Consider the following 15,021-nt stretch of genomic DNA (forward strand, 5'->3'; position numbering starts at 1 on the left):
TTGATTTCGGTTCAGGTCATGATCTCATGGTTCATGGAATTGAGCCCTACTTGAGATTCTCTTTCTCCCTCTCTCTCTCTCTCTCTCTCTCTCTCTGCCCCTTCTTCTGCATTCTCTCTCTCTCCCAAAATAAATAAGCATTTTTTTAAAAAACTAGATAATTATACATAAGTCTATTGAATGTCAAATGACAGAACAATTCGGTCAAACAAGTTAAGAAAAAAATAGAGGGAGTGATAAGAGGAGGGAATTATTAAGAAAACTGTACATTTTTTTCAAAGCAAATAAAGACAAATATCTTATTTTTGGCTGCCCCTCAGTCTTCCAGGAAAGCCCACAGTGATGCTATAACATTAGCTTGGAAAATGACTTCCACCATATTCTCAGGCAAGTGGCACTGTATAGGACTCATCTTGAACATCAGTTCTAAAAGGCAGAGGGCAGCCATTGCTTGGGAGATAAGAGAACACACTGCAGTCCAGTTGCCCTGGCAGGTGCCATTCTTCTGGACTTTACAGTTTCCATGAACTTTCAATGCGGTGCAGCAGCCTAGCACTGCCAAAGGGCACACAGCCCAAACTTAAAAGGGAACATCAGTAGAACATTCCAGTCTCTGTGCTTGGGTGACAGATTATTAAATAAGACATTTTTGAAAAATACTTGTCAGCTGAAAAATTCCAAATAGAAGTGTGATGCTCTGTTATAATGATCATTATTTATTTGTGGTATGGAAGGAATAGGAACAAATCTGATTCAATTTTTAATAGAAATTAAGAATCATCAGTATAAGGGCACCTGGATGGCTCATTCGGTTAAGTGTCCGACTTCGGCTCAGGTCATGATCTCACGGTTTGGGGCTTTGAGCCCCGCGTCGGGCTGACAGCTATCTCAGAGCCTGGAGCCTGCTTCAGATTCTGTGTCTCCCTCTCTCTCTGACCCTCCTCCTGCTCACGCTGTCTCCCTCTCTCAGAAATAAGTAAAACATTAAAAAAAATTTTTAAATCATCAGTATAGACCTCTGTTATATTTCTATGAGTTATCTCCATGACTTTCAACTCAGACAAACCTTTTGTTTTTTAAGGAAAACTCACTGCATGTATCAAGATTTTAAAGGCTACTTCTGAGCACTAAAATTTGCCTCCTATTCTCTGCACAGGCATGTTTTATGACCATTTTATTTTATTGAGTTAATTTTTCTTCTCCTTGATCTTAAAAGAGTATTATATTTCAGATTCTCAGCATCTCTTTTTGGTAGTATGGATTTATTATTCTTACTAACTTTCATGTTTTTGACACTTAATTTCTCCCTACTCCCCACTGATACTAAAGTATTTGTGTTTTACATTTCTTGGTAATTATGATAGACTAAAGGTCTTTTCTGATAGATTTCTAATAGATCTTTTGACATATCAGTTAATTTTTGCAGTTAGGAAGTAGAAACTTCTAGCATGTTTCAAGATTGGAACAAGTTAAGGAAAACCAATATAATAATTATGGATGTTGTGGAAAATAGGCACACCTAGTTGTCTTTTGTTTCTTGAACTTGAACTCTGCCCTTTTTTCATTAACTAAATCAAAGGCTATCTGGGCATCATTGCAGCTCACACTAATGAGGGCGTGGCAGCTTCTCAGAGATGGGTACTTTACATCATCTATATCTCATCTACAAGGTACTTTAAACAAGATTTTGACTGGCATGATCTACAAATGGTACCCAAAACTAGAAGCTACAATAGGGCGTCTCATTTTATCATGTAAGCCCTTTGGCATCTTCTTCCTAAGGATGTTCATCGTGTTCTGCTGTAAAATGGATTGAGGTGGTCAGGTACAGTCAACACTGAACTGAGACTCAGAAGCTTCATGGCTGAGTCACAGCTGCCCCTCAAAGGGGCTGTGCACCTTTGGCCAAAGCACCCAAACTTGCAGGGCCTCATCATGCCCCATGTCAGGAAACACTGTTAGACATGATGTCACTAAGCTCCTATCAATGCAGAAACTCAGATTCTGTAATTACCTCTCCTGAAGAGTCATGTAGCAGAAGTTCAAATCTGGCTCACAAATACTATTTTCGTAACTTTAGTAGAAGAATCTAAAGATTTAGGTCATGCTATGGATTGTATAGGTTTTACTAGGAAACAATCACTTGAGACAGAATAGTTATCAGCTGTAAGAGACCTATGTTTTATCAAGTCGATAATGTCATACAAAATAGCTAGGTAGTTTCTATCAGATAAGAATTTTTGTGCACATATGGTGATCATATGCTACCGATAAGATGTAAACATTTCAACTAAGTACCCTTGCTCTTGGAAAATAAAGAAGGTAGGTGGCTAAGCATATAAATATTATCTCACTGTAAGTTGAAAACAGACATCAAAATTTAAAAACACATTTAGAACTAACCTAGCCACTTGTCAATTTAGTTCAGCTCCCACATAAAACAATGTGATTATGCCATATAGAACAGTAATCTGTTTTTTTATTTTATTGTCAGACAAATCTCTAGGTGTATAGACTTAAGGGAACACCACCACGAACAACAAAAAAAACCCCACATTATCTGATTTTGGTTTTTATTTGTGCTAAATGGAATATCCGAGATAGCATTAAATGACTTGTTTTAATACTGCTTATTACAGAAACCTTGCTGTCCCAATTTGGCCAATGCTATATCTTATCCATGCTTCTTTCGCATTGTCTATTACATTCCAGTATCTTTTCTCACTTACCTTGCTTTGCTCCCTCTTTCAACATGTAACACTAAAGGTTCCATGGAAGCAAATCTCACCTCTATTATTTTTGTTGTTTTCAATGTAACTGACTAGGGAACCATAATATATATTTTAATCCAAGTAGGCAAATTTTTATTTTTGCTTTCAGATTCCCACAGACTTCACATTGGACTACAAAAAAGTGTTATATCCCAAGAGATATCTAGTATTATTACCATAACATGACCTATGATTTTAATAGAGTCTTCTCAATACTGGCTACCTGTAGAGTTGTAGGATTAAAATCCTTCCCTGAAAATATTTCATGGTTCTTAAGACTCTATGATGTTTTCTCTTCTTCAAAGATATTTTTCTTTTTTAGAGAATTTCTCAATCCTGAGCAGTACCTGCCTCCTTTTTAGTCCCTAAGCATCCAGGCAGGAGTTCCTTACAAAGTAACGAAACTGTTGTTTGAGCTACAGGGATACTTCCTTCCCTTTCCCAAGTGGGAGCGCAACTGGAATGTTGGAATATTTTACGCACAGAGGGCACCTCTGATGAGAGGGTTTCTGGAAGGAGTGACCCGAGTGAAACCCTCAGATATGACCTGCATGGGAAATATTTGCCTGTCCTTTCTACCTGGAAAATTACACAGCTTGCAAACCAAAATGCCACTACTTGATATACCTTCAATTATAAACAAAAGTGGTATAATTAGGCTTGAACTTGGCATCTCTGACATATCCCTATGAGGATACCAATTGCTTTACTCAATTATTTTTATAAGTATTATTCAGGAGAGAACTGCTTATTAATAAGTTAGTCTGAGGTGTACAAATGACTTCAAAAACTGACTTCAAAAAGGTTAAGTCACAAAAAAGAAAAACAGCCTCATTTAGTAGCTACTACTTTAAATATACGCAGTATGTAAAAGAATAATACGTAGTCTAATATTGCAGAAAGTACACACAATGACTTAGATTCCAATATCTTATATAAAATCACCATATTTTCTCTAGGAGAAAGTACTACAAAGAAAAATAGGCTCAGAAAAACTTCAGTAATTTGCCAAAAGTGAGATGGCTCAGAATATTGTATATATAACCTATTATTCTCTCTAGAATGGGTACATCATTACAGGTTGGAATGTGTCTCCCACAGAAAAAATAGTACTTGTCACATAATATGTTATCAATGAAATTTTTAAATGAATGAATGGATTTTGTTTCTAAAGTATCTTACTAACCAAGTCACTTCCCTGTATTTCCCACCTATCAACTAATAGGCAACTTTAAAGTGGTTAGTAAGCTGCAAAGCGAGTTTGATGGTTTAAAATGGAGACAACCAAGGAGTTGGATCTCGGAGATTTGGTCTGTCACTGCATGCTCATTTCACCACCTTACACTAGCAAAACATTTTACAGTTAACAAAGTCATCTCACACACATAACAAAAGTCCTAAAGGATAAATAGAAGTAACCTCATTTTACAAATAAACTTGCAGAATGTAAATGATTCACAAACGAACCATAAGTGGTATAGTTGTAATTTGAACCAAATACTACACATCCAAAAGTTTATCCACGCTTCCCTATTTGACTCCTTCTTTCAACTGGACCAATGCTGTAAGCTTTTCGTGCTTTTTTTCACAGGGTCTATAACATTCCAGTATCTTTTTACATCTGCTTTTCTCTTTCTTTGAACATGGGAGGCCCTTCTGGGCAGATACTCTGTCTTAGTCTTCATTCTTGGAGATTAAGTAGCATGAGTGCATATGTTTTAGCTTCTGAGATACTTTTATATTGCAGGAAAAAGTCCTATTCAGGATACTTAAGTTAATTAAATTTATTGTAAGGATGTCCAAAAAAAAGGAAGATGGGAAACCTTCTCATCAAGTAGGCTATAGAGAGCATAGCACATCCAGGGTACCAAACATACCTCAGCGTTATTTCTTCTCCCTCAACTGCAAGTGCCGCTGACTCCCTTTTTCATGTGCTCCACCACGATGGTAACTGGTTCAACAGTCTCCATTTTGTATGATGCCTTTTAGCCAGGCTCTCAGGTCAAACCACACCTTAGAATAATGCATGACCTACATAGGCTCCAAAATGGTGACTTTTATAGGCAAGAATTTTTGCAGTTATCCAGGATCCCATAACTATTGTGCACAGCTTAACTGAGATTTATGTAGTTAGGCTACTATGTGCAATTTAGGAAGATAATGTCATTTCATGTTTCTTCCAAAACACCCACTCATAGGTATTTCCTGGAAAGTGAGGGGCCTCCTGACAGGGCTCATGATTTCTTAGGGCCTGAGAATAAAACCTGCAGACTTGGTTCAGGAACACCTGTGCTTAAAGGGACAGGATTTGGAGAGCATGGCTATTGGGACCCTGATCAGTAGAGCCAGCTGAGCAGGAAGCAGAAATACCAGAAGAGTATGGTATATGTACCACATCCATCAGGCACAACATAAGTTCTCCTAGATAAGACCCCTGGGATCTAACATTGCAACTTGCCCAAATTAAAAAAAAAAAATGTCGGGGACAGCAAGAGGATTAAAAGGAGATTCTACTCACAGATTCGCAGGGCAACCATGGATCATTGCTATCCTTCAGTTGAGTTGGGTTCTGTAAAGAGGACAAGAGCAAATAAAATAAATTCCAAACACTCCCTTTATCCCTTTAAACTGAGGACTAATCAGGTTGATGTGGCTAATTTCAAGTGTTTAAAAATGAATGACTAGTACTTTTATATGAAAGAGTGCGCTGTGAACATACCCTCTAAAACACAGAAGAAAACTCCTTCACTTTTCTTCCTCGTTATCAACATACTGAGCATTTCCTGTGCCTATCACTTTCACATTTTTTATTCTTTTTATATCAGAACCTGAAACAGAGAGGCTAGGAGATTTATCCAAGGTCACACAGCTGGTAAACAAAGTCAAGACACATACATAGCTCTTCTGCCTCTACTGTGTCTAAACCACATTGCTTTTTATAAAGCTAAACTATAATTTAGTGCTACATATCCATTTTGAGATAGAAACTATTTGACTTAGAAACATACACAGAGTTTTGAGTGCCGGGGTGGCTCAGTCAAGAGTGTCTGACTCTTGATTTTGGGTCAGGTCATGATTTCACGGCCATGAGTTCGAGCCCTGTGTTGGGCTCTGCACTGACAGCATAGAGCCTGCTTGGGATTCTCTCTCTGCTTCTCTCTCTCTCTCCCTCTCTCTCTCTCTTGAATGAATGAATGAATGAATGAATAAAAAAGAAATATACACAGATTTCAGAAACTTGATATCAGATTGCTGCTAAAACAATAATCTTCATTTGGGGTACAGACATCCCTCACATACATGATCTTACTTATACAGAGGATATAAGTGCACAGATAGTTTTAAGTGAATCATTTACTACATACTGAACTTCCACGTATATATTCTTTCCTTATGTCAATCTGATGAACATGTACCTGAACCTAAAGTATCAACTTCTCCTCTCCCAGATCTCCCTTTAAAAGAAGTCGCATCTCTCAAACATGGCAAATATTGCTATGTTTCACCACAATGGATTATAAAAGTATCTGGGACACTGAACCAAGCAATAATTCAAAATATCCATATCAGCACACAGGAAGAACCGACTCTAAAACTTGTAGTATCCTCTACAAGTCATGTGATTTTCAATTATTTATTTTCAACAACATTAAAAGAGGACCCAACAGGGTTGCCAGTGTAGAGGTCATTATAAATCATTTCTAATGATAGATGAAACATTATTAAACATTCTCAAAAATGCAAACTACCATAAAAAACATTTCTCTCCATGGCAATGTTAATGCTGAAAATTGTCTGCTATTGTAGGATCACTTATAAGAACACAATAAATCCAAAGGTCTATTTTGGAAATATAAAGAAAGAAGATAAAAGTAAAAGTTTGTTCTCAAATTTTTCACATATATTCTACTTCTTCAAATATTTTTAACTATTTTTAAACACTAAATGCGTCTGGCAGATTCATGATTAGCAATAAATTCCAAATCATCACTCAGAAAAAGTAAAATATCTATTTTGTCCTCCTTTTAGATCAGAACAAGACTTTCACTTACAACACATGTAACCTTCCATAACTGCACAATTTGAAGCACAAAAGTCTCCGTGATCACCAGTCTTACATTTTTCATCTAAAGTCTGTTTATGTGGTAGAAATAACTTTATGAACACCAAACACTTAAATAAGAGACAGTATTAAATTACAAATATTATTTTGTCTTCCTTTTTTTAAATCACTCAATGATTTACAAAGTAAATACAGATTATAAACAAAACCAATTTCTAGGTTTCAAACAAAGTTTATATATTTCATTTTTCTTAAATAGATTTGTGGCAAAGATCAAGTGTAGTAAGACCTTAATCATACCACAGATCCATCACATGGCCCTGTCTGTAGCAGGCAGTCCCCTCTAGCTATTTTATTGTAATGCCAATGTATTTGAAAGGAGTGGAGTTGAATTCACTGCTCCCCAGCTGGTTTTCCAATCGATCATCCATCCATTTGTACAAAACCATAATTTTGTCACATTGACACTAAAAGTCCTATGATGCAGAGGTGCCTTGGTGGTTCAGTGGGCTAAGCGTCCAGTTTCAGCTCATGTCATGATCTCATGACTCATGAGTTCAAGCCCTGTGTCAGGTTCTGTTCTGCGATAATAATAGTGCAGAGCCTGCTTCAGATTATCTGTATCATTCACTCTCTGCCCCTCTCTCAAAAATAAATAAATAAATATTTTTAAAAAGTACTATGGTATAAATGCCTGATAAATGATTTTAGACATTCTCTCAGTTGCTGCTAATCAAATAGTTCTTTCCTCATGGGAGTTTATCATACTAATTTAAATTAATGTTTTACAGATCAGGTAAAAAGTTGAAAAGAAATCTCACAAAATTACCATTTAAGTAATGGCAATTAGTTAAATTTGTGCATACCAGAAGGTTGGTGAGCTCAGACATGAGCCCTCATCTCATGTTAAGAGGTTCTTACTCTTCATCTTCAGCTTCCCACCTGTCTCCATTTTCTCCCTTTCCTCCACTTCTCTTCTCCCTTTCTCCAACATGGACTATCTCCCTATTTAATTTTTCTAGATTTTCTCATGTATACTTGGTATATATTTTGTTATATTGATGCCTAAAAATTTAAGTTGGGGGGCATTAATTTAAATGGTATTGTTTTTTCAATTTCAAATTCCACTTGTTCATTGCTGGTATATTAAAAAGCATTTGGCTTTTGTATATTTACCTTGTATCCTACAACCTTCTTGTAATTGCTTATTAGTTCCAGGAATTATCTTGTCAATTCTTTTCAATCTTCTACATAGGCAATCATGACATTGCACTTGTGTTAACTTTTAGAGAAAAGTTGGAAAAGCTTTCTTACTTGCACAGAAGTTTATTTATTGTTAACTAATTAAGCACATCTCCACTGAAAAGTATTACACAAGTATGTTTATTGTGGAGTATAATGTATAGCTTTTATATATGTTCCTTAGGAGTACCAAATCTCTTCTCATTAAGGCTCTTTCCTAACTAGGTACCTACAATTCTCTTAAGATTGGTACTACAGTTTGAAAAAGTTACCAAACATAAACCTTATTTAAATCTGATATTATGTATATAAGGTAAAATATCTTAGGGGCTATATCATGGATCTTTTGCAAGGGCCAAATAAAATATGACGTGAGAGCCAAGACAATCTTTTAAAAACATAATTTGGATTGGGGCGCCTGGGTGGCTCAGTTGGTTAACTGACCAACTCTGGATCTCAGCTGAGGTCATGATCTCATGGTTCATGAGTTCGAGCCCTGCATCGGGCTCTGTGCTGATGGTGTAGAGCCTGCTTGGAATTAGCGAAAGAAAATTCTCCATAAGATAAGGAACAAACCCTGTAAGTCCCAGAAGTGTGTCTGAGTGGACACGGAAGGCAGCCCACTCATTCAAGGCTGCTCCAAGTTTAGTGCTTAACCAAGAGCAGGGATAGTGAGTTATCACATGCATATCATGAACCAAAAAAAAGATATAAAAGCCACCATAAAACAATTTCTCTCAAAGAACTGTGTGGATTATTTCATACATTTGTGTATCTGCATATATTTTTCCCTTTACATCTTCTATAATTTCTAATAATGCCACCCTTGATTTTTACAAGGGTTAATATCTTTGTCAATTTTAGTGAATGTCCATTCATTTCTACAACAAATATACATCTTGATCTAATTAACCCCTCAAACTACATCTTAACTCCCACATTTATTTTATCTTCTAAATTGAAAATGTAATCTACAATTGCTATGTCCACTTTCTCAACAACTCATTCCTTGACTCTTATGATTTGGCATATGCCACCAGCAAAAGTTAGCAATGATGGCTTGCTTTAAGACCCCATGACCTTCTCTGTCCCCATTCTCCTTGACCTTGCTATTCACATTAACCATCAAATATTCCCTCTTGTCTAACCATTTATCATTCCACTCCAGTCATTCTGTTTCCTTTCTTGCTACTTATCCATCTGCTTACCAAATCTCTCCTTTCTCAACTCAGCTTCCTCATCAACCCACTGCAACCACCACAGTCACAGCCACTTCTTAGCATTCTGACACTGACAGAATATGCTCTGCACCCACAGCCATGGTCCCTTGATTCTCTATTCCCTTGGGCCCCTGGATCCCTCTGCTCTTAGACTTCTTCCTTCTGTACTCTGCACAGATATAAGCATTTCCCATAAGATTCTTCTCTTTGCCTAGTTCATTTACCTTACACCATTTCATGTAATATCCTCATTTCCTTTAACTTAGAATAGCACTTATGTTTGGATAAATTCTACTTCTTTAGCTTTTACATCTATCTCAAATTTTAGAATCACATTAAAACTAAAAAAACAATAAAACATACATCAGACATTCTCTCATTGCAGTGACATTCTCCTGCTGAATTTTCTGTTTCTATGATTAGCACTCCAGTTGTCTCTGAAGGCCAAACTTACACCAGCAGAACCATCGGATCTTTCCTCCCCTAGCATTCCACAGTCCATAAGTCCTATCAGCTCTTTGGGAATGTCTTTATCTTGTCTCCTTTCCAGTACCACTTCACTACTGATGTTGATGTTCTAACTATGCCTTACCTAAGGAATTGCTAATTCTTACATGTCTTGACTTCAAGTGTTTTTCCTTTATAATCCACCCTTTGTGTCGAAGCTGTGTGTTACACACATTGCTTTTGTCACTCCTACTCTCCTTTCCAATAAAGTCCAAACTTCTTACTCTGCTATATAAAGCACTTCATGATATGTCTCCAAACTGACATTCCCAACCTTGTTTCCTATGTCTCCTTACTACTAGCTTCCAGCTAACAATATTATTTATCATTTCTGGAACATCCTGAAGTGTCTTGGTTTCATGTTTACTCTGACTGAAATTTTCCTTTTCGTCAATTCCTCTTATCAAAGCAGCTTCATCCTTCAGAGCCCTTTCAATCCCCAATCTCCTATGAGTCCTTACCAAAATTCACCTTGGTAACATGAGTTGTCTGCTATACCCTTCCACTGAGCCCATGGGCTCTGTTGAAGCATGTATCTTAACCCACCTTGCTGTCATTACATGTTTTGCTTCCCTAAAAGTTTAAAAGCCTTTGGAGGGTGAAAAGCCTGTATTGTTCATTATGTATTACCCATGTTTATTCTACATTATTAACAAAATGGACATTTAAGAAATGAATTAACAAGAGAACATTGTCAATGGTTTCATGACACTGTTTCCTTTAAATTATGCAAATTTTTACTAATGTTGTACCTTCTGTAACAGGTGGTGCTAGAAGTAAACAGTGAATTTATTGTTGAGGTAAGGTATAATAAAACTATTTTCTCAATTTAAATTGAAAGAAAAATGGAATTTTGTAATGCATCATATCTCAAAACTCAGAATATTTGAAATCATAATCACCTAGATAAAAGGTAAGAGAAAGAACCTCTAAAATAGGACATTAAAATAGCAACGGTAAACCCACACTTCTAAACATCCATGTGTTCAGGCATGGCTTGTAACAACTCGATGTCATAGTAACTCCTACTTTTCAACTATATTAGTAGCTTATTCATACATTTCCCAACTTAAAGCAAAGCAAGAGAAGCACAGTAATACATTAGAATGAGAAGAATTTTAGACGGTTACACCATTAAAAAGACAACCAATGGTCAATCAACAAGGGAAAGATATAAAAATAAATGAATGAATAAATAAACAAGTAAATAATATATATGTAATCACGTATTTATTTTATATAAATAAATAAATGAATAAATTATATATATAATTGTATATATACATGTGTATGTATATATATATATATATGTAATCACAACTCAATAGAACAACGGAGAATCTGGTGCCATTTAAAGTGGGACTCAGGAAATAAAGTCCTCCATCTCTGGTAAGGCTTTATTTTATTACAGTAGTTAAATTTTCATCATGATTGATCTCAAATCATTGAAGAAAATAAAATTACTTTTCTAATCTCTGTTGATGAAATAGGAAGTATGTGGTATATTTCAGGAAGTTGTATCAAAATGGGGAGAAAGTGTACACACTTCGGTTCTTGAAAGGATAAGCTCCATTCACAGGGAACATTTCCTTCCCCCAAAGTGGTAATTAAATGAAGCCTTAGCTTAAACAAACATTATAATCATTTGTGCCTCAATAAGCATGTTAGGAATCACTTAAAAATGTATTTATATATATGTATATATGCATACATTTATGCATGTATACAAATATGTTTATACTTGTAGTAACCTTTTTAAACTCTTAAATAGTTTAAAATTCTTAGACCTCCTCCAACAATAGCAACACAAAACCACAAAGAGAAAAACATAGCAATCAGGGATAAATATGGACAACATTGAGAAGCCATATGGTTGTCCATGGGATTATTGAAAGTACTATCAATTCAGCTAAAATGCTGTACTAACACTACAATAACATATTTGGATGCTTAGCCAGAGTGATGTCCTTACCAACAGAAAAGAAAAATCCCTTCTCTCTTTTAGGTGACCATACTCACTAGCAGAATTTTGCTTTTGCATAGGATGTGCTCAGTGGAACATCACCAATCTTTTAAACTCTGGAGACCAGAAAGCTTGGTCAGAGCCCAAAGAGGGGTGAGGACAGATTGGAAAAAAAAGAAAAACCACAACATATCCAATATGACACATTGTGAGCATGACACATAACTAATGAAATTTGTTTCACTAGAATCATACAGTTAGAAGTGAGATGATTCCAAAAGAAATAGGTAGACAGGTGACCAGGCTACGCCTACCTGGAGTTGTGAATTAGTGAACACTTTCTTTGTTCCTCAGATTCAATACTATTGCTTCTTCTGGGTGCACTTTACAATGTTGAATAAATGTCCTTACCAAGTAAAACTGTCATAACAACTGTACAAAATGTGAACTATTTTTGCATAAGGTGAAAGAATTAGACATTGAAAATGGCTCTACAAAATGGCAGACAGTTAGAAGACAAAAGCGGGAGTGGATCAAGTTTGCTGCTGCCTGTCGAGAAGGAGAGGATAACTCCAAGAGGAATCCGATTGCCAGAGTAAGTGATGAAATAAACATGAGTATGCGGTGCTGATAACACATGCTTTTGCAGGGCAGGAAAGCCCCTAGACCTTTTGGGGATTTGCAGCCTCCACTACCCCACAGCAAATTAAGAAGAAGGGTGACAGGTAGTCATCTGCTCATGTTGCCGAGGCATTTTTTTCCGTATCACCCTGTGGGAACTGACACAGAACAGAGAGTCTTCGAGTGATCCTAGAAGAGAGACCTGGATCTCCAGCACAACTGGGCTTTATCTGTTCATTTGTGTTCTGCTTATCTGTCATATGTACATGTTATAGGAAATTTATGCATGTAGTAATAATCTTCTGACCATCCCCCCCCCACATCAAAGGTTTATAATATTGATTAATTCTCTCCAAGGAAGGAAAGAAACGAAGTGTCAAAAGTTCCCACTTGATACCTATATCCAGAAATTAGGAGAGTCTTAAAAAATATTCCAAATAGTGGTAATTAATAAGGAAGGAGAGTGAAAGGAAGAAAGTGTACTAAATTGATCCATGAAGGATGTCAAACATTAACAGTTTCACTAACTCTTATGAAGGGGCATCTTGGCCATGCCCCACTAGTGAAATCAACAGCAGAGCAATCAACCAGAATTCCCTCCTTACACCTTTACATTTATACAATGTTTACAAGTTTATATAAAGCTTTACATATATATATATAGTAAGCGTCTGCAGTGAGTGATATTATAAATACAACCTCTGCTCAAGAAGACATTATCCCCTGTCAGAGGCGTGTTCTGATTTTTGGAAATTTTTGGAAAACTTTAAATTGTTATTATGTCCTTTCAACTCACAGTTATAGCCTTATGTTACCTCACTATAGGGCATATTCTTTTCATTTTATTTGCATTTGGGGATTTCCTGAATTTTCATCCAGATAAAAAAGATTTCTGAATTAGAGTAGAGCTGCTCCAAGTTGTATTTCCAGTTGTCTTTATTTAATTGAGTATTTGGGTAACAAATTGTAGTATTTTACAGAATGTTCTCATCTTTAGTATACAGGTGAGATTCAAAATTTTAAACTAACTTTGTTTAAATTTATAAACAATAAATATAAAACTATTAAAATGAAACTCATATAGCAGAATATTTGCCATAAAATCTATTTGTCAGATGAGTGATGTGGTAGGTTTCAATTCATAAAATTATTCCCAATATCCCGAAACACTGTACTTCTCTTCTGGTTTTCTTATCTATAATTTTGATTAAATCTCAAAAGTTTAGTTAGGGTACATATCAATGTGACATAATCTTTCAACAAATACTAAAGATGGTGATTTCTTCTGTCAAACTCTTCATATGCAAAGAAAATCAGAGAATTGAACAATGTGCTATTAATAATAGCAAATCTCCCATCAAGCATGTTTACACCTTATGCCAGGCATTGGGGTGTGGTGAATATATGTTACCTCATACAATCCTCTACAACAAACTTAGGATGTAAGTGTTATTATCCCATTATAAGCTGGTGTTTGGCAAAATTAAGTGACTTTTCCACAGGCCTAAATGATGGTGCCTTGTTTCAATCCAAAGGCCACCTGGCTACAAAGCTATTTCCTTCTCATTCTATTACACTCTGCAGTTCATTATCTGCTTTAAACAAGATCACAATCCTAACCATTTTCCTCATAGATTCGATCAGACTGCGAAGCAAACCAGAAGATTACATACCGCATCTCTGGGGTAGGAATTGATCGACCACCTTATGGAGTGTTCACCATTAATCCTCGGACTGGAGAAATTAACATAACTTCAGTGGTGGACAGAGAGATAACCCCACTTTTCTTGGTAAGTCACAGCACTGTGTTTTAATTAATACATATTATTTTTCTTCCCTATTTAAAACACAGTAAAGTTGAAACCAAAAAATAAAGGGATCCAAGAGATGAAAAAAATATGAAATGTAAATTTATAGTTCAAGAGTATCTGGGGTGTTGCATAGGTATGCCATCAAATGTCTTGATAATGTTTAAATTAATAAACTGTAATATGTCTGAATTCACTAAGCAAACTGTTTCTTTGCATATTTCCTGAAATACTTTTGATCATGTTACTTAATTTCCTTTGATGGAAAGAGACAGTTTTTTCCCCCAACTCTCCACAGATCTATTGCCGGGCTCTGAATTCACGAGGTGAAGACTTAGAAAGACCTCTTGAGCTTAGAGTCAAAGTTATGGACATAAATGATAACCCTCCAGTTTTTACCCAAAATGTGTACACAGCCAGCATTGAAGAAAACAGTGATGCAAGTAAGTACATGACACTACTTCTCTGCATTATATCACATCGATTTCTCTTGTTCAGAAGCTGTAGGAGATTGACATACAGAGGTAATTTAAAGATCAGGAAAAGTCCAACTTGTATTTTGAATAAATCCCACAAGTCCTAACTTAAAACTGACCTAGAAAAAATCATATTAATAATGTTAAATATCCTCTTGTTTGCGGAGGATCCTTATACATGTGATTTAGCAGGAGCTTGGCGCCTTCCTCAAAGATTGTTTCTGCTTCATGATTAACATACTCCAAATGAGTAAACTGAGGAAGAAACCATGACTGTCGAAAAGGATTCTGTGCTGACCTAGTCCTCAAACTGTGGGCTGGAGCACACCAGAGAGTGATGGACAGTGCAT

The 15,021-nt window shown here is 36.0% G+C and overlaps 1 protein-coding gene across 1 annotated transcript in view; it reads left to right on the plus strand.

The window, feature by feature from the left end:
- The first annotated feature begins 10,546 nt into the window (after positions 1–10,546).
- Positions 10,547–15,021, plus strand: part of DSG4 (desmoglein 4) — a 28,771-nt gene continuing 24,296 nt past the window's right edge. Inside the window, 4 exon segments of the mRNA XM_039254451.1 lie at positions 10,547–10,603; positions 12,230–12,361; positions 14,022–14,177; positions 14,494–14,638. Coding sequence (XP_039110382.1) covers positions 10,547–10,603; positions 12,230–12,361; positions 14,022–14,177; positions 14,494–14,638 — 490 coding nt within the window.

This window comes from Hyaena hyaena, unplaced genomic scaffold (assembly GCF_003009895.1).
Source record: "Hyaena hyaena isolate Hyena2069 unplaced genomic scaffold, ASM300989v1 scaffold_490, whole genome shotgun sequence".
NCBI classification, from domain to species: domain Eukaryota; kingdom Metazoa; phylum Chordata; class Mammalia; order Carnivora; family Hyaenidae; genus Hyaena; species Hyaena hyaena.